We start from the raw sequence: 20,982 nt of genomic DNA on the forward strand, positions 1-20,982 counted from the left end.
GCTCAAGGTTTGGATAGGCTCATTCAATGCTTGGAGCAAAATGACAGTTGGATTGAAATGCATGAAGGTTTTACAACTTTGACTTCCTTAGCAAACAGCTTGGCATCAAGTATGAGTAGTGAAAAAATGGATGCACACCAAACCTTGCTTTTAAAACACCAATGTTCCATGCATATTCTTGTGGCACTCAATATTTAGTTGAAAGCTTTCTGCATTTCACATATTCCAATCTTTCACCTATGCGAGACTTATGCAACAATTAGAAAATAGACATCAAACGAGATTGTATTCATCATGTCAATTATCGTGTACATTAAAACTTTGAATCACACGAATAGAGGTCTACATGTTTACATATTACATGTCTACTAAACTCAATATGACTCATATACACGCCGCATACGACCTGGCCAAGCCTTCTATTTATAAATAAAGTCTTAAATTGTATTCCTTGAAATGAATAGGGAGCCTAGGATCCCAACCTTGAGACATAGTGGAGCGGGTCTCTAACATGTCATAGATGGGGTGATGCTACTCGTATATTGAAATTTGCATGTTGGGGAAGCGCCAGCTTGTTATAACTAATGTTGAGGAGAGAGACCAGGTGTCCCCTTGGTTGAACCCAACGTTTATATGTGTAATATTGTGAAAGCCACGGCAACCTTGTGGTAGATCGCTTGCCTACCGGGGGCAGCCTGTGTTGAAGTCTCGATGAGTGCTGGGTAGGCCCCAGGCAGGGTGCCACTAGATGTCCATCGATCAGCCTCTTTATTTCTTCTATGCCACCTCAAAAGCCTTTGATGTGTGTGTGTGTGTGTTTTTTCACCATCACCATTCATCTTTATCTTTCCTTCTCCACCAAGGCATCGAATTTTGGCATAGCCAAGCTTGCTACAATGTGATTGCTCAAATGTCCCGCGTAGCACCAGGGAGGCTTTGCCGTTTTTCTTCACTGCTAGTCGTAACAGGAGCGAGGGAGAGAGGTGGAGAGAGAGACACAGAGAAAGAGAGAGCGAGAAAGAATGATCCTTCCTATGTTTAAGCTGGGTACCCTGGCCATTCGTACTTTGAGCAAGCCTTTGGCAACCAGATTGAAGGCACAGGCCGCACGTCATGAGCGTTTCCGGACGATGATCGTCAATTTCGCACAGGTATCATCCTGCCTCCTTCCATTTTTTCCACGTTCCTAGGACACTGTCTCTATTACATGCGGTAACGCATTGTGGTCTGCGACAGATCGATGTTTATGGGAAGGATATCTGCCAGTCGTTTAGTCTCTTTGACTTGCCAATCAGGTAAAGCGATAAAAGAGGACGGCATATCAGGAAGAAAACTCCCATGCTACCATGAACCTCTTCAATGTTGGTTCTGCTTAATGTTCTACGCAACAACTCGGAATAAGCGGGGATGCAAAAGTCAACTGCTTTGACGAAACGACAGGACGGGGTTATATTTGTCTGTCCATCAACCAAACACATCACACGGATGCATTGATTTCAATGCATAATAGGGAACTTTATGGAAGAATTTAAAGAATTATCGTTGAAGCTATTTATACATAGCTTGAGTGTGACTCGAAAGGGCTTGACAAAACGACCATGATAGGAATTGAGAGCGCTGCTACACAACGTTGTGAAATCCTCTATTTTGGGGTATGTCAAAATGGTCTAGAAGGAAATTAATGATATGCATCAGACAGATGGAAAGTTAACGGGCCCCCCAGCCTTAGCATTTGTTAAATTCTATCAATTGTCCTCTTATTCAGTTTCCTCAAAGACTACCATTCAATTAGCTGTTTCTCAGAAGCAATCATGAACGTATATTCAAGCTTATGTCAACTTTATGGGGGTTTATGACATATGAAGTGCATTCAACAGCTAGTGTGGACTCGTGTATTTCAAATGGCTGAAAGAAGGCATCTATTGTTATGTACCAAGACCTGGCTGCCTGCTTGAGTCAGGTCTGGTGTTGTTTCTGTATTTCAAATGACTAAAGGAAGGCATCTATCGTTATGTACCAAGACCTGGCTGCCTGCTCTAGTGTTGTTTCTGTGTTTCAAATGACTAAAAGAAGGCATCTATCGTTATGTACCAAGACCTGGCTGCCTGCTTGAGTCCATAAAGTGACTTGATCAGCTTGAAGACCTTATCTTACTGTCCTTTTTGCACAAAACTACGTCACTGCTCCATGCAAACCAGTTTCTCTTTGACACATCCATTTGCCGTGAAAGGCAAGAAATATGTGCTGCCAAGGAGATTCAGTTCTGACTATAGTAGGCTTTGCTACAGGTGTAAACTTCATTGGAGTCTATCTTGTCTGGTGTTGTTTCTGTATTTCAAATGACTAAAAGAAGGCATCTATCGTTATGTACCAAGACCTGGCTGCCTGCTTGAGTCCATAAAGTGACTTGATCAGCTTAAAGACCTTATCTTACTGTCCTTTTTGCACAAAACTACGTCACTGCTCCATGCAAACCAGTTTCTCTTTGACACATCCATTTGCCGTGAAAGGCAAGAAATATGTGCTGCCAAGGAGATACAGTCACCCTGTCAAGTGCAAAAGACATGGATTTTAAGATCCATTGTTCATTGGTCTAGCCAATCCTAGCTAAATCAATTGGGCATTGGCTTTGTTGGAAAAGTCACCTCCTGATCTGTAAGCCCCCATGTTAGGAGAGCATTGGGCAGGTGTACTTAGGGATGATGTGGCTGCCACATGGGCGGCACATAGGCTGCCATGTGGGCAGCACACGAGAAGTACCTGGCAGTGTTGGAGCACCCCGTGGACAAGAACTGTACGGAATCGCCAGTGGCATGCAGGGGCTTTATGGGGCAACACAGCTCAGTCTGTGAGAACTGTTTGGAGCAGACGGAGCATGGAGAGGCACGACTGGGGGGTTCCAGGAGCAAACTGGGACAGGTAGCGCCTGTACAGGCTGTCTGTATGGAGCTGTACCAAGTGATCGAGGGCTGGAGAAAGGGCCAGAACAGGCTGGGACAGTAGGAGCTGTAAGGCGACTATCTCCTGCAGAGAAAAGACCCCGACTTGGGGCTGTATGGGCCTGGGCCACTGGCAGAATGCCACGTGGCCAAGCAGTTACAAAGGAGCCTGGTTGGGCTGGTCAAAGCCAGCCAACGAGGGCCAGGAGGAGCCAACCAGGTCGGCCCCCACAGACCAGCAAAGCCGACCGGTTTGGGGCTGCCTGGGTTGTCCATTTTGGAAGCTCCTAGCCCCTATAAAACGAGCCTATTAGGGGCTCCCTTCTCATCCAGTGGAGCAGCATCTGGAGAGCAGTTTGGAGCAGCAGAACAACAGGACCTTGGGTCTACATCCAGGATGACCAGAGGAAGCTGATATGCTGCAGACATAGCTTAAAGGGAGGCTTCACCCTTGGCTATCTTCCGGGGCAGCAAGGTGTACGGATCAAAGGAGCATTCAGTGCCTCACACGTGGCTGTCCAGTAGGGACAGCTTGGAGGGGTGCTTGCAGGCACAGTAACAACGCCAGCTCTCTTTTCTCATACCTCTAAAAAGCTAGCGTGTGCATGTTGGAAAATAGAGGTCACCTCCCCATCTGTGAGCCTTTAAATGAGGAGTGCATCAGGGGTTGTACCAAGGGTTTGAGGGGTTGCCACATGGGCAGCATAGTGGCTGCCATGTGGGCAGCAGTCAGACAAAGGAAAACACAAAGAGGGATGTACCTAGCAGAGAGGCCATCTCCAGGAGGGCTAAACAGAGGCGGATTTGCGACGTGGCTGTCCATGGGTGGAGAGGTCCCGGCTGCGCAGGGGTTCTAGCAGGAAAAGGCAGCGATGAGGTGGTGCTGACATCAGCATCCTGTATGGACCTGTTTGAAGGAGTTCCAGGGCCTGGTAGAGATCCAGACAGGTGTGGATTTGTGGCAGCAGGGAGGTGCCTCAGTCACAGCAGGATTTGGGGCATATGGGCCTGTTTAGAAGTTGGGTTAGGGCAAGACAGGCCTGGGCCAGCTGCAGCCTGCCATGTGGCCAGGCTGGGCCAGCCAGCTCTTTGTTCCCACAAGGGGGTTATGGGAGTGAGCCGATCGGCTGGAGGGATCGGTGGATTTCCCCCTACCAGGTCGGACAAAACAAGGGGCAAACAGCCCTATAAAAGGTAGCCTTTGGGGTAGCCTCAGGGAGCGGAAAGGAGCAGCAGAGGACCTTCCTTGGGCCTACATCCAGGAGGTGAAGGAGGCACAGAGAAGCTGCAGCTCAGAAGGTGCTGCCCACCTAAGCTGACTATCTGGGCAGTAACGTGGAGAGATCACGTCTACATAGCTCAGAGAGGAGCAGGCTCAGGGATCTAGGAGTGCCAAGCTGATAGTAGGAGAGCTTTTGGTAAGATCAGAGGACCACAATTTGGTGGGACTCTACATCTCTTTTGTATTGTGTCTAGTTTTGGATTGGAAATATACCATTGTGGATTCTATATCTTTCTCGGATTATTGTCTATTTACTGGCTTGCACACACAGTTATGGTTGTGAAGTACACACAAGTAAAGAAGCATTTGATTCCGTAGTTAAACACTTCTGCGTGTAATTCTTGGGGACACTCTATCAGTCTTCCACTGCGGGATACCCTCTGTAGGGATTCATTTCTAACATGGTATCAAAGCCCTGACAGAAGCTCACGGGAAGTGGAGCTTTAAGGCAAGGACCTTGCTAAAGGATGACCTTGATTCATTACTCGGGGGAATCTACTGTGACGTGTGAAGAATTGTACCCAAAGCGGGAGGCTTAGGTTCAGACAGGTGTCTGAAGGATTGTAGTTAGGGTCAGGCGGGTTTACGTCACTCTAAGTTTGGAGACACGGGCAAGCTTGATGGGACCAATTACCCATTGTGGAAGATGAAGGTTTGGAGCCACTTACTGTTGAGGGAGTCGTGGGAGATTGCGAACGGGAGGGAGCTAATACCTCAACCCACCATGAATACTCCAACCACAACTATTGTAGCAGCAGTGAGGACACCAACGGACCCGGTGTTAGTGAGAGCTTGGAAGGTCCGTGATGCGGAGGCCTTGGCTATCACACGGCAGATTGTGCTTCCTCGTATAGACGGCGAACACTTCCTTCAAGGTGTGGACCATGCGAGGGACATGTATGAGCTCAACACCGAAGTGAGGATCATGGATCTTGAGACGCGGAGCTGTATGGCATTAGCATGGATGAAGGGTATTCAGCTCAAGATCACATCACCAAGATGAAGGTGGTGCGGGATCAGTTGGCAGCAGTTGGTCAAAGGACAAGCTTGACTAGGATGGCAAGGCTACTGCTTGGAATGCTCCCACGAAGCTATAGTAGTTTTGTTACTACGATGATTGCAAGGTAGAGGGCGGTGCTAGACTCCAATGGCGTTTTAGTAGCTAGTTCCATTGCTGTTGTAGCAAGAAGCTCGAGAAATGAAGTTGTTAGGACTTTGCTATATGTTCCATCATGCTCAAGACAGGAGCAAAGGCAAGGGTAAGGGTAAGCTTGGCAAAGGCAAGCCCAAGAAGGACAAATCTAACGACGGAGTAGACTCTTCAGATGAAGAAAACAAGAAGAAGAGGAAGAAAGAGAAGAAATGCTTCTATTGTGATGAGCCAGGGCATTTTGCGAAGGACTGCGGCGGCTGATCTGGAGAAGAAGGGGGCCAGCTTGGAGTCAGAGGAGTCAATCTGGTGGTCATAGAGGAACTTTTCTTGGTGGCATCTCCTAGTGTTATTGAGATGAGGTATATGGACCCCGGTGTTATTGTCAGGATGTCTGACATTGAGAGATGGTCAGAAGAGGAGTTAGAGACCTTTGTGAAGGTGATGGATAGTGATGAGTGCCCAAAGTCATTTGGGTGCTTGGCGGGTGTTGCTGACATAGAGGGGGATTCTTCAACAGTTATTGAGGACTTAAGGTGAGATGGAGGTTGTGACTTAGAGGGGGACAACACAAAACTACACATGGAGACTTACGGTCCATGTAATCTGGATTTTTGTTTGGGATATAAATTCTCGAGTATGCTATTTGGTGGTAGGCCTTGCCAAACGGAGGATTGGTTGAAATAGATCCTGAGAGCATGGTGCATGGAGGACTTTAGGCTCTTCACCCATCATGAGGGGGACAGTAGGAGGATAGCAGTATCTCGGGTGCTCGAGTTCGAAGGTGTTTGTGACTGAAGGAGGTGGTGCCATCAGGTACTACTAAAGATGGACTTGTGTAGCAGACTAGTGTGCTTATGCGGAACCGGACTTGGCAGAGTAGGAGCCACTAGATGAAACACTAGAAAGCAGCAACGACACCAAATTGTTCCAGAGGGCTATGACACGAGAGCTACATTGACAGATTGGGATCAGGTCAAGATGTGTCGGCGAGAGGGGGTGTTGGAAAAGTATAGGTCCAACTCCCCCATCTGTGAGCCCCCAAATGAGGAGTGCATCGGGGGGGGTGTACCTAGGGTTTGAGGGATTGCCACATGGGCAGCATAGTGGGTGCCATGTGGCCAACATACAGACAAAGGAAACACAGAGAGGGATGTATCTGGCAGAGAGGGCACCTCCAAGAGGGCAGAGCTTAGGCAGATTTGCCACGTGGCTGTCCACGGGTGGAGAGGTCCAGGTTGTGCAAGGATTCAAGTAGGAAAAGGAAGCGATGAGGTGGTGGTGATGTCAGCATCCTGTATTGGCTTGTTTGAAAGAGTTTCGGGGCTTGGTAGATGTCCAGACAAGTGTGGATTTGTGGCAATAGGAAGGCGCCTCTATCGCAGCAAGATTTGGGGCCAGATGGACCTGTTTAGCATAGTGGCAAGAAACACCGTTTCACTAATGCGAAATGGAAACGGGAATGCAAGAGATACAGAAACGGTGGAAACGCCGTTTTTCGTTTCCCTGTTTTTTTCCAAAACCCTAATAAAGGTTTTTTTGACTGCCTCAAGCCTGCTGCCCGTGCCGTGCCTATTTTCGCCGCTTGCTACCTCTACCCTTCACTCTCCTCTATTCTCCACGCTCCTACTCTTCTCTACCCTACCCTCCACTCTCCTACCCTCCCCTACCCTCCTCTACCCTCCACTCTCCTACTCTCCTCTACCCTCCACTCTCCTACTCTCCTCTACCCTCCACTCTTCTCCTCTCCTCTATCCTCTTCGCTCTCCTTCTCCTCTTGCTCCTCATACTCCCTCCTTGAGTCCTCCTCCTCTACCCTCTCATACTCTCCTCTATCCTCTCTCTATTCTCTCTCTCCTCTACCCTCTCACTCTCCTCTCACTCTCCTCTACCCTCTCATGAATGATAGATGATAGCATCGTAGATGTTGAAGCATCATGCATGCTACATAAGTCATGACTTAATGGTAGGTGCTAAATAGCATAATTTGTCGCTTTAAGCACTATATTCATAATTGTATTATGTATAAAAATTGTATTTTTACGCATAAATTGTACTATATTGCTGTTTCTCGTTTTCCGTTTCGGCTCAGGCTGAAAACTCCGTTTTTGGTGTTTTTGCTATTTCCGTTTCTCCCGTTTCCGTTTCGGCTGGCAACTATGCTATTTAGAATTTGGATTAAAGATGGACAGGACTGGGCCAGCGGCTAGGTTGGGCCAGCAAGGGGGTTATGGGAGTGAGCAGGTCGGATGGAGGGGTCGGGGGGTTTCCCCCTACCAGGTCAGCCAAAACAAGGGGCAAACAACCCTATAAGGGGGCCTTTGGGGCCTCCTTTGGCATCATATGGAGCAGCCTTTCAGGGAGCAGAAAGGAGCAGCAGAGGACCTTCCTTGGGCCTACATCCAGGAGGTGAAGGAGGCATAGAGAAGCTACAGACTTAGCTCACAAGGTGTTGCGAGGGGTCTCTCATGGAAAAGAAGACAAAGAAAGGCTCCAAGAAATGGTGTGAGGTTGGCTAACAAACTACTTCATCATCTTGACCTCACTACTTCAGCCAAGGAGACACTGGACAAACTCGAGAATATATACTCCACATCTATTGGACTTGAGGAGCAAGCTTTATCTACTATATTACATGATCTATTCCTCTCTGAGGAGGTAGATGATGCTTAGCTCTATATGTTTTTGTGTTGAGTCAAATAAAGGCTCTCAGCCTTGAGTTGTCCCTCTAAAGTGACTGTATTTGGAGTCAATAAGAGGTACTCTGCCCTGGGTTGTCCCCCAAAAATGAATGTATTGTCTTTTACTTTGGTTGATGATATTGACCACCCAGTTCAGAAAGACGACTAGTGTCAGCAACAACCCAAACTAGATCTAATACCATGTCACAAAACTCAAGTGCATAGTAGAGGAAGAAGCCTCACCCTCCCATAGTTTGATTGACCTCTTCTATAATCTAAAATTTGACTACACATAATTAGAAGTGCTTAGATACAGCTTAGTTTCCAACTTTGAAAAGAGAGCCCTCCCAAAACGGCTATGAAACCTACTATCTTTGTTCCTAATAATATTGGCAGATAAACCATAGAATCTGAAAAGTCCCTCGACAAATAGTCTTGCCAACTCAAGGGTTTTCAAGTTTTCCCTAGTAAATTCTAGGGAGATACTTTTCCATTTGCCAGATGGAATCTCTAAAGGTGTAGCAAACTGCCTGACTTAAAGATGATTTATTTAAGTAAGTTGCACTTTTGGTATTAAACAACATAGTCTTGGATGTTCTTATTGATACGAGTCCATAAGATCTATCTTTTCAATTGTGCATAGGTCTTCTGAATCCCCAACTCACATTCATATAACAATTGGCACCTACTATCTTGTTATCTGGCATACATATTCTACTCTTGTATCCATCTACTATGGTATACTTTTCTCATTATTGTCCTTGCTTAGCACCAATTGTAGGTGCTTCACCGATAATAGGCAGGATTACTTCATCTTGGAAGACGTTACTATAATAATAGGCAGGATTTCTTCATCTTGGAAGGCGTTACTATTTTAACCAACATCGGTGCTTGTACATCAACGCCAACTAGTGTCAGAACTATATGATGGTTATCATCAACAGATGGAACCTCCACTGGGCCCCATTGACTAACCACTTTCCATATTTTCGAGTAGAGATAATCATGTTCTTGTTTACCCTTCAAGGGCTGGAGGAATTCATTATGGAACCATGTAGAGCGGAACTTGGAGGGGCCAGAGATGTGATATCTGACAGGGTCTGTGTGGGCCCATGGTGTGTCACTGAGGATGGGTCACTGCCCCACATGTGAGCTCCCACATGAGGAGAGCAATGGGGCAGGCCGCCTGCATAGAATCAAGCCTCTCCATGCGGGCATTATTACCAATGTCACCTGTACAGATCTAGAATTTTGGACTTTATAACAATTAAAATCTGAATTGGTACTATTGGATATGTTCTGGTCTTACAAAGGTATATGTATATATATATAGATCTACGAGGAGGATGATCTCTCTATGGACTGCCATGTGGCAGCATACTGGCAGCCACATTGGCTATCAGCAAGGGCAGTAGAGGGTCCACTACATGGGCAGCAAGAGCTTGAACATGGAGAGCTAGCAGATCTGCACAGTCTAGGGCTTGATCTCTGAGAGAGAGAAGAGAGAGCTTGGCCACGTGGGCTGTGGATGCAGGCCAGCAAATGTGGCAGGAAATGGGTCAGGTTGGGAGCATGCAAAGGCCTAGAAAAGGTCTGGGCTCAAATCACCTTTTACTGGCTCGCCAGTACACATACTGGTGGGCAGAGAGATTGGGCATGTGGGCTGTGGATGCAGGCCAGCAAATGTCTCAAGAAATGGGCGATGTTGGAGGATGCAAAGACCTGGACAAGGGCCTGAAGAAGTGGTCTGGAAGACTGGCTCAGCAGTACACTGAAGACGTGGTCCAGAAGGGGCATAAATCACCCCTGTACTGCCTTTTGCCGAGTTAGAAAAAGTTCCAGTGAAGCCACTGAAGCTCACACTTGAGCACTCATCAGATATGGGGAAGAGCAGCAGTTTTGGAGAGCCTTGCCGCACCCATATAGTGTGCAAGAACAGCAGCAGTAGCCTAGCTGTCCAGAGGACGGTGCAGACTTTGTACAAGGTTGGCCTATTTTGGTGCAATACATATTGAAGTACTTTGGCAATTCATTGTGTTTGTTTCTCTCTAGATCTGAGTGTATTGGTGTATTTTTGTGCACAAGTCATCCATAAGTAAATCTGAGTGTGTTTTCTCTCGAGATCTGAGTGTATTGGTGTATTTTTGTGCACATGCCATCCATAATAAATCTGAATGTTGCTCTAGTTTGGATCTTTGCATGGAAAGTCTTCTGGCAAGCTGTTTGTAATGGCGAGTCTTACTCACATGTTCTTGCATTTTGAAGTTGTTGACTCGCTTCCTCCATTTCGACCAGAGAGAGAGAGAGAGAGAGCTCAGATTTTATAGATAGAGAGAAATCCAGCTTTTTCTTGTACAGGCACATCACAAGTTTACTGTAAATGTGCAAAGGCGCTTATACGGTCATGCTACAAATGTGGAGGTTCGCCCATTAGACCCAGAAAAGGCAGTTCAGGCAGCTGCAGATCTTTTTGGGGAGTTTGTCATCTTTTCGGTATTGCTTGCTCTTTTTCCAGAAATGTTTCTGTAAACTAAGCTCAAAGGGGACAAAAATGGTTTCCACGCATCTTGTTATCAGTTAACATGTGCATCACTGTGTGTGCTAGTACAAGTCTCATTCTTTTACAATTGCACGATTTTTCATGCTGAAAATCAGCACGAAAATTGGAGATGATGGTTCTTTTTCAATCTGGAACAAACCACAGCTCAAAGTTTTAATGGCTATATTATGGTCTTTCCTGTCTGGTAGTAGTAGTATGTAATCAAGTAAAGAAATGCCAATCTGTTATTGTAGAGATAAGTTGGTGAGAAGCTCAGCTTGAGTTTGCCAGCTACTCGTTGTTGGAAAACACACCTCTAAGCATGTGTCCTAGACTAGACACCATGTAGAGGACCAATGACCTTCCATCACCAACACTGAGGCATCCTAATGTGGAAGACATGCCAGGATATTAACAACCACTTAATCTCAAATTAGCATGTGCCCAAAAGAGAGAAGACACTTTGGGATCACGAGAAAACACTGAGATGTACAGCTAAAATATTTCATATATATTATGTGCATCAAATAGATGTGCAGACTCATCGATAGACAATGATCCAACCAGATATAGAAACCACCAGAACAATATATTTCCCGTTCAAAGCTATGGACACAATACAAAAGAGAGAGATCCAAAGTCCCACCAGAGTGTGATCCTTTGATCTTACCACAAGGTACTTCTACTTTTATAGGTCCCAAGGGCTGGCAAACCTACCAACCCAGGAGCCTTAAATGGCCGACTGCTGGTCAGTTCAATTCCCCTCCCTTGGCCGACTGGTTGGGCCCCTCCTGGGGCTCCATATCTAGGGCCTTTGGCCCTCGTTTCATTGCAAGGGCCTAGTGTCTTCTCCTGGATGGAGGCCCACAGGTGGCTGGTCTGCTGCTCCTTCTGCTCCCTAAAGTGCTTCTCCAAGTGAATGAATTGTGAGGCATCAAGCCTCTCCTTTTATAGGCCCCAAGGGCTGGTAAACCTACCGACCCAGCAGACTTAAATTGCCGACTGCTGGTTGGTTCAATTCCCCTCCCTGGCCAACTGGTTGGGCCTCTCCTTGAGGCCTCCATATGTAGGGCCTTTGGCCCTCATTTCATTGCAAGGGCCTAGCCCCTATGCAGGCCTGCCTGGCCGACCTGTGAAAATATACCCTCAGGGCCAGTCCCTTGCAGCCCTCCTTGCTGCTGCTCCTGGCCACCTGGGTGCCCACTCTCCAGCCCTAATCCAGGGCCTCCAAACAGGCCCAAAACCTGCTCCGCATCTGCGCTTATCCATCCTGCACATCCCGCCACGTCGCAGCCCTGTTTCTCCTGCGCAATAAGGTCCTCTCTCCATGTGGACAGCATCTGGATCTCCTGCTGCCAGATCTGCCCTCCCTCCCCCATGCTCTCGTCATATTGGGGCTTACAGATGGGGAGGTGGCCTTTCCAGCAGAAGCGTGCAAAGAAAGAAAGAAAGAAAGTCAGTCTATTAATGTCCACGGGAGACCAACAGGTCTATGGGACAGCAAAAAACCATCTAGTACATGTGCTTTACGGAGGGCACATGGCAGCTCAGAGAGAGAGAGAGAGAGAGAGAGAGAGAGATGTAGGCAATAGCAACTGTATATCCAGGATACAGCCACAGCCAACGGGCTGGACAAGTGTGAGAGAGAATGCTCCAAGAAAGGCCCCCCAATCGAGACAATGTGTGGAGAATGGTGGAGGGCCTATATAGCCCCCCCAGCGTGTCAGGTCGGCCAGCATTGCTGGTCATTGACCAACCAGCCAGGTTGGTTGACGTGACCCTAGGAGGGTCAGGTTAGGGTCAGGTTGACGTAACCATGTGGGTCAGTTGACCCACCTTGGTTGCAGCCCAGTTTGGGCACCCGACCCAGCCCTACCTAGCCTATTGTTCTAACCTGACCAGCCCTACCTGACCTATCCTCTCTGGGCGGGCATGAGATGGGCACATCCACATAGAAGCCCTCTCTCACTATGAGATGCCATACTTTTACACCCTCTCTGCAGCTCATGGTGAGCACAATAATCTGAAGAAGCAAGCCGATGAAGATGCAACCATGGGGCCTCCAGCAGCCTGCCTACTGGATTTACCTCAAAGAGAGCACCAAACAGCACCTGCTTCTTGCTAGACCTTCAAATGATCAAGGCCGTTATTAGCTTGCACTCCCTTCCACATGCCCTTCTGTGGTTGTGACGTGTGGGGGGAGATTGTCTTATTGTTAGAAGGCTGGTGCTGTGATTTCGTTTTAGTCTCTCCCGGACGAGCATCTAAATCTAGCTGATAGGGCAATGCACCACTAAAGATAGAAAGGCTTATCGCAATACCAGCAGGTGGCAACATGGACGAAAACTTCAAACAAGCCCAAACTCCCTCTAAAATGCACAACATAGTGCAGTTGCAATCTCATGATAGTCACTTACAAGGTTGAAAACCATAAGCTCTATCACACATAGCACGGATTAGCTATTATGATAGCAGGAGAGCTTCAGATTTTCTTTCCTGGGATAGGGAGGATCAGTTCAAGGACAGCCCCACTGTTTTATGGTACAGACAAGATTTGGAAAGGACACCATGAGTACAAGTGAGAAGTCCAACAACGGTGGAGATGAGGGATCCGCTTCCCAGGCCCTACGACCACAGAATCCTACAGAACCCCAGAGTCTGCCATGATGGCCATGATGCAGACTATGATGCAAATACGAGTCTCTTTAACTGCACGGTTCACCTCCAACAGATGCGGGATGATCGTGAGCAAGCCACCAGAGAGCACAAGAGAGCAGCTCGTGAGGCAAAGGAAGGACGCAACTGGGAGGCTCAAAAAGCCAAGGAGCTCCGACTGCTCGAGGCCCACGAAGCCAAGGAACGTCGAGATTGGGAAGAAGCAACCAGAGATGTGAGGCTCAAGAGGCCAGAGAGCTCAGAGAGCGTATCGCTCAGGAGAATAGGAGCAATACTGGGGGAGAAGGAAGAACGGGACTGACAACCCCTCATTTCTCTACTCCAAGCTAGGGACCAGCACTCAGAGTCCGACTCTTCTTCTTAGTCAGGTGGTTTCAAGTCAGCAGTGGTTGCCAAGGGTTGAAGTCACATGGAACATGGCCAATGTACTTCGTGGTCAAGGATGTAAACAAGTATGTGGTACACAATGTGTGGATGTTGTACAACTAAGTGGATGGCTTACACCTAAACTTGGTGGAACTCTTGGCTCTAATAAGAGGAGCCCAAGAGAGTCTTTTCCATGGACTGATATACAATTGGACCTAACCTTTTGTATAGATCAAAGTCTCATCATCACGTATGGTCTCTCTCTCTCCTCTATCTTTTTCATGATTAAGCCTTGTCTCTCTCATGCAAGTCTCAGCTTCCACCTTTCTACATCGAGCGAACTAGAGACGCTACGCGAGTACCGTCGATTGGTACGTAGGAAGAAACTTGACTTTGTGCGCTGGAACGAGGAGGCGCTACTAAACATTCTGTTCAGTAACAACTCTAAGGACTTCTGGCGGAGATTTCTAGAAAGACGGTCCCCCTCACCACTGACTGACACTCAGGTGTGGTTTGATTATGCACGCACGCTCTATGATATCCCAAATCAGGCAGCCCCTAAGCTATCACATATGCCACGTCCCACATCCTGCACCCTCTTCACTAGGGGGGGGGGTAAAGGATGTTGTAATGAACCTTCATAATGGCCGAGCGAAGGATCATGAGGGACTATGCACTGAGTTCATTGCATATGGGATTAGCCTCCTAGCCCCGATCTTAGCCAAGCTATTTAATGAAGTTGTTTGCTTGGGGTTTCCACGCACCTGGACCATTAACACTATCTTACCCATTCACAAGGCAGGGGATCCCATGAGCTCGGAGAACTACAGGACCATTATGATTGGACATGTCATGTCCAAGATTTATGCATCAGTACTTGATTCTGAGGTTAGCAGATTTGGGGAGTGTCGAGGTCCTAGAGTAGCGGGATAGGCCGGTTTCAGGCGGGATCATGGGACCATGGACCATATTCTCATGCTCAGATGTATCATCGAGGAGGCGAGGGCATGGAAGCAGAGGGTTTACTTTTCCGCAAGGCATTTGACACCGTTCTGAGAGCCCGCCTCATACGACGCCTATAGGATTTGGGTTACGACCAGGAGATCATTTGGGCTGTCATGGCACTTTATGAGTGAGTTTCAGGCTGAGTCCGGACAGGATCTGGATGGACAGACGAAATCATGAGCACTATCGGGGTCAAACAAGGGTGTCCATTATCACCTACCTTGTTTGGCCTCTACATCGACGAGCTCGAGACAGTGATGCAGACACAGGGGGGTAGGTTGTTCTCTTGCGGGCACGCTGATCCGGATATTGCTTTATGCAGATGATGTGGCTCTCTTGTCTTCCTTAGCAGAGGGGCTCTAGAGACACCTTGACGCACTACAATCCTTTTGTGAGTCTCATGATTTGAAGGTCAACTTGGGTAAAATCAAGGTTATGATCTTCAATACATCTCGAGCCGTCATGCGCGAGGAGTAGTTCGCATTTGATGGGTCTCTTGTTGAGGTAGTTTCATCATACACTTATCTTGGGGTCGTCTTTTTCGGACCCATCTTCACGATGAGACCCGCGATGCATGCACGCGTGAGCAGAGGATATGCTTCATTGGCTAGACCAGAGAGGCAGTGCTTCCGCTCTCACTTTTAGGATCCATGGAGCAAAGGGTTGCTTTTTGACTCCTTGGTCCGCCCAGCAGGGATGTATGGCAGTCCATGCTGGGGCCAGACTTGTCGGATACAGAGTGGGCTAGGGTGGAGCGGCTATAGGTTCTTATGTTATCACGGATGATCCGTGGTAAGCCATCCATCCCTCACCAGATCATTTGGGCGGAGTTTGGGTCACCCCCATTACAGCTAGATGCTACATTTCAGGTCATTACATATCTACACCGAGTTAGGGAGTATGGGGATTATACATCCGGGCGTAGTAGGATACCATGGCTAGCACTGTCCTCTTTGATGGCACTTGCAGTGGGGGGGGACCAGAGGTGCTGGTATGCACGCACAGAGAGATGGTTTGCGGGACTAGGGCTCCACATGGATAGACTACCTCCATTCGAGTACAACATGGATGCTCCTTTCTCTCCTTTCCTATCACACGAGGTCAACCAGGTTATCCATGAGAATCTACTACAGCTACACACATTCTGGACTTGGTTGGGCCAGAGTGATCTTCCAGTGAAGCTGGGCTTTTACAGAGATTACTTCTTACATATCACAGTGGAGGGTTTCATTGATCCACCAGGATACACGCAGATTCACCTACCCCACTTGTTGAGGATCTCTCTTGGGCAGTTCCGGGTTTCTTCACACAGACTTCGTATCGAGAGCGGCAGAGCAGGGTGGTTACCCAGGGAGAGGCGCATATGCACACTGTGTGACATGCAGGAGGTTGAGACAGAGGAGCATTTCATCTTCAGGTGTCCTATTTACTATGAGATCCAAGGGCGTTTCTACTGCCCCTTAAGAGATAGTTATGGGGTTTTGGCCCGTTCCTCTCCTACCCAAACCAGCGATGTTTGACTGGTTTCATTCATGAGTTACTCAGACACCGTGAGAGGATACTCCGAGCACGGAGATAAGAGTAGACTTCTTTCTCGACTGATACCTCTCAGAGCTCCATCACGGAGTTCTTTCAGTCAGATCACATAGACTTCCACGAGATGAGACCTCGACATGATCGTGACCCGGAGCCTATGACCCGACAGCTCGGACAGAGGGTTGACTTATAGATCATACTTGGGGACATCCCCTCCTTGTTTAGGGTCGGAGCCAACCGACGGGGGTCACAATGGCCCTGGTTAGATGCAGAGCTACGACCAGGAGACGTACCAGGACTGCACCCTTGGGGGGGCGACAACGCTCTATTGCTGACCTCATGCCTCCACTTCCACTGCCTCATCCATCCTGATGTCTTGCTGCTGTTGATGATGATGATGATGATTATGATGATGTCGATGATGATGCTGATATTGATATATATAGTCGACTATTGACATGACTATGTTGTACTTAGGAATTAGTACTGCCATTTTGCATTTTTTGCATTCTGCATCGGTGTGGATGCTTGTTTAGTAGCTCCACTACTACAGCTCATTGTATCAGTTTTTTCACAGTCTCATAGACCCATCAGTCTTCCGAAGACTTTAATAAACTTTCTTTCTTTCTTTCTTTCTTTCTCTCTCTAGAGCTCATAGATCCTGAAATCTTGACATGGTATCAGAGCTTAGGATAGCTCATTCTTTTGACAGCTTTGAGTGTGAGGTTCTTCATGGATTGCATTTGCCTAAGGTTAGGAAGTCCTTGAATTTCGAGTTGTCTCTGATAGTGTATTCCTTGAGTGTTTCCTTCTTGAGTTTTTAAAGGAGCTTCTACAGAAAGGCAAAGAGGAATTACTTCAGCCAAGTTGAAATACAAGCTGCAAGGAATGCAGCTTGGACTGCTTAAAGCATGTGCAGGAGCAGCTCGGGCTGTCAAAAGAGAGCTGGAGCAGTTGAACGATTACCAGTTTGCAGAAGAGAATGAAGGATGAGCTCACGTCAAAGAGCAGTTGTAGAAGCTGCACAAGTGAGCTGTGAGGAGCAGCTGCTGCAAGCAAAGCACCACGGGCTACCGAAAGCCTGACTTGGGAGCATAAAGCTCTTGAAGAACAGCTCCACGACAAGCAGCCACACAAGCGAACTGCTTCAACAGGAGTCTCCCTGAGCCTTCTTCACCAGAAGACAGCGTTTGGGAGATGATTGCTAGCATCATTGTCTGCAACATCTGGGTAGCATGCTTCTGGGATGCCCTTGGTAGTGAGTTGGGATCCTGAGCTACTCGGTCAGCGCCTCATGGATATTAGTTTTTCTCAAAGTTCTTAATAGATGGTTCTTTTCTCTTAGAGAAAACAAATGATTTTTTTAAAAGAGTTATTGTGCCACTATTCCTTGCATGGGTGTTATCTAGAATTGGACCCTGGAATGTAGAGGCTATGGCCAGACACGAGCACCTTTGTCACTCATAATAGCAAGTTTTATATTTGGAGCTGAAACCTAACTTGATAATGGAGAGTGGTCAGTTTCTGCCATGTTGAAAACTGACAATGTCTGCTATCTGATTGTTTGATAGGTGTGATTATAGTCTTACCCTTGTCGGGGATGAATGCAATATCAATATTGTAGCTTATAGGATCTGGTATGCGCATGTGGTTGGGTAGTAGGAGATGTAATAGGACAGAGGTGGAGATCATTTGTGTAATGGATTGATATGCTGGATGTGCTGTCAGCTTTGATGTTTAGGTAGGCACTTTATATTTTTGTGGTTACACTGGGTATTGCTAGGGTTTTTTGGGTTCATATATTCATGGTTTTTGTCATCTGTTGTGGCTGGCAGATCATATTTTTGTTAGCAAACAAGGCAGATTTGAAATTGAGTTTAGCATTCTGGTGCGAGACTGTTAGTCATTGGCAGAGATTAGGGGAGTGAATGGTTTAGAGGAGTGCTTTCTTGTGTTGGCCTTTTGTATTAAAAAAATCAACAAGACAGATTTATTTATGGGCTTTAGTACTGTTGAAAGTTACAGAATTCTGGTTCCACATGTTAAGTGCTTTGCTTCAAGTACTAGATGGCGATAGGGAGAAATTCAAGGGATTGTCCAATGAGGTGTCCATGGATTGAAAGTAGAAAATACTTATGTTGCATTTTATCAACTACACGGACATATTATTTGATAGGTGGGAGTAGCTGTTGTAATATTTGAAGTTCAAAGGAGTGCGAGATCAGAAGCTCGGAAAGAGGAGGCCCGCAAGCAGGAGCTTGAGGTAATTTGCTAGCTCAGTTGTCATGTATGAGTTGCCAAAAAATTTGACAGCTCCATCAAACAGAGCTTTCAAGGTTATACTTCAGAAAATGCTTTATTGTTTATGTACGTTAAAGTGTCCCTGCTGAGAAAAAACATTGCTATGTGGTTGCATCATATAAAAACCATGCTTTTGGGTTTCCTGTTTTCATTTGGGGCTTGATTTTGGTGCTAAAGAGAGAGCAGGATTCTGTATCAGATTACAAGGGTGGTCCAATGAAGTGAACTATCCTCTCCAATGAAGTGAACTATCCTCTTTATTGTGCTTTTTCACTTTGGGGCAAAGTTTGCACAAATTTATTTTTGTTAATGAAGGAAAAGTGAAGGGCTGGGGGAATAAACAGTAGCTGAAACCCAAGAAAACTCGCTCCACCTAGATGTAGATTGAATATTCCTGCTTGAATACTATTGTATCACAGGCTGTCCTGTCAGACCCTTTTAGGACTCTGCAACTTTTCATCACCTGTGGGAAATGGAAAAGCTAGAAGTGATTTAGATTGATACTTTCAGCTTTTTAACTGTACAGGCTTTGAGACAGAAAGATGAGGAATTGTCAAAGGAGCTGCAGTCTTTGAAAGAGAATCAGGAAAATTTTGAAAGGTTTTTGAAAGGACGAGGCTATCCAAGCTGGTTTCCTGTTAGATCAGCTCAAGGTGAGACTACAAGTTAGTCCTTGGACCCTCGCCCTGTCTAGCCAGATTCATTAAAGCTCATTGCTAGCATAGACAAGCAAGAAGGATAACAGGCTTGCCATTTTTGGTGTACAAGCCCCGTAAAGGGTCACCATGGATTTCCTACATTCATACTTTTCTCACTGAATAGGAAGACCATGCTTGTAAGTTCATATGGGGGATTGAACTACATGGAGGATGAAAACTTTTTTGTAGCTGCATTTTTTTAATAACTTCTTTTGGGCATGTTCTGCATTAACTGGCTATCACAGGTCTCATGACCTCTGGAATAGAGCTAAAAGCTCCTTTAGCAAGCCAAAGTCTTGTGAAATATCCTTTTTATTTTTGAGATTTTATTTTCCAGAGTCTTAAATGTGAGGCAGATTGATTTCAATACAACCAAGGGGTCTATTTTGAGGTTGGTGGATGCTTTCCATGAAGCATATCAATAATAGTATTTAGAACGCTCATACAATTTCAGACAGAGGATTGTCTTTTGCAAGTCTTGTGAAGGCATGGTTTAACATGTGCCATCATTGGCCATTTTCTGTCACATAAAAAAGGGTTCATGAAGTATGACAAAGTGTGAAATTCAAACAAGCAGCAAAAGAGGCTAGACTGGGAGGGGGGATTGGAATTCTTTGGAATAGTTTTTCAGAAGTCTGGATTTAAGGATACCATACCATCTAATCATAGTCCACCGTCCCGCAGATGCATTGGTGCTGTTAAAGATTGTGTTTGATTGGATGCGTCAATTTTACGAGCAAAAACCTATGAGCAGGTTTATACGACTGTGTTTTTCAAGAGATTTTAAAAATAGTATTTCTTTAGGAAACATGGTTTTTACACTTTTATTTTTATTAGAACTAGATCCCTTTATCATAAAAATATACAGACTGGTCACTCATTCATTTTTACATAACATAAATCTTCTTATTCATAGACATTCCTTTGTACCCTTGTTATTACCTTAAAAAAGTATTGAAAAATAATTCATTTAAGAAATGTCCCTCATAATCACTTTCAATATAATAATATTATATATAAATAATTACTTATTAAACACATTTATATCATATGACAGTATCTTTCAAGTGTTTTTATAGTATTAATAACAAGATATTTATGGACATGTTTCTACAGAAGTTTAAATTACTGTATATCACTCTCATAAAATACATGTAATATTTAATACTATATATGCAAGGTTTTTAAAAATATAACTCCATAGATGTGCTCAAATGGGGTTTTTCGATCAATTTGAGTCGCTGAATGACTATATTTGGACATTGGATGTGAAAGTTATGTTACTTTTAAAAGTGCTGTTCAAGGTAGTTTTGTCAGCGAAACTATCTTGAAAGACCTTGTTCAAAGGGGTTTCACTGGCGAAACTACCTTGATGGCTTGTGAGAGGTTTTTCAATGTCATCCCGTATTAAGTAAAAAGTTGTAAGAAGGATCATAAGGGAATTTTCATAGAGAAGTCTACTCTACATGTGGGTTTCTTCAAAAGCCATCCCATTATGTTCTTACCATTTCCAAAGATTCACATAAATATTCGTGTATAAAATAGGCATTCCTATAATACTTTTCATATTTCTAAGTGAAACTATGTTTTCTTTTGATCAATTTTTATCATATTTTTGTATAGTTGGAAGCTTTTTTTTCCCTTCGCTCGGATGCTCGGAAGATTTTGCTCGAAAAATGCTCGTCCCTTGTTTGATTGAATAGAATATGAATGAGATCAAGTTTTAATTAGCTGATTCTATAAACACGTCAAGTTTTGGTTAGCCGATCCTACAAACAATAATGTTTATCAGTTGCATTGTTTACTTTT

General features: G+C 45.7%; 1 protein-coding gene across 1 annotated transcript; it reads left to right on the forward strand.

Moving 5' to 3' along the window:
* The first annotated feature begins 827 nt into the window (after positions 1-827).
* LOC147886921 (Optic atrophy 3 protein (OPA3)) lies at positions 828-19,544 on the forward strand. Its single transcript, XM_087394534.1, has 5 exons — positions 828-957; positions 1,015-1,151; positions 10,411-10,545; positions 18,351-18,437; positions 19,002-19,544. Exons 2-5 carry the CDS (start codon positions 1,023-1,025, stop codon positions 19,143-19,145), a joined length of 495 nt encoding a protein of 164 aa, XP_087250660.1. The 5' UTR covers positions 828-957; positions 1,015-1,022; the 3' UTR covers positions 19,146-19,544.
* The last annotated feature ends 1,438 nt before the right edge of the window (positions 19,545-20,982 follow it).

The sequence above is a fragment of the Dipteris shenzhenensis genome, chromosome 23 (genome assembly GCF_047967505.1).
Source record: "Dipteris shenzhenensis isolate YYH24624 ecotype China chromosome 23, Dip_SZ_1.0, whole genome shotgun sequence".
NCBI lineage: Eukaryota > Viridiplantae > Streptophyta > Polypodiopsida > Gleicheniales > Dipteridaceae > Dipteris > Dipteris shenzhenensis.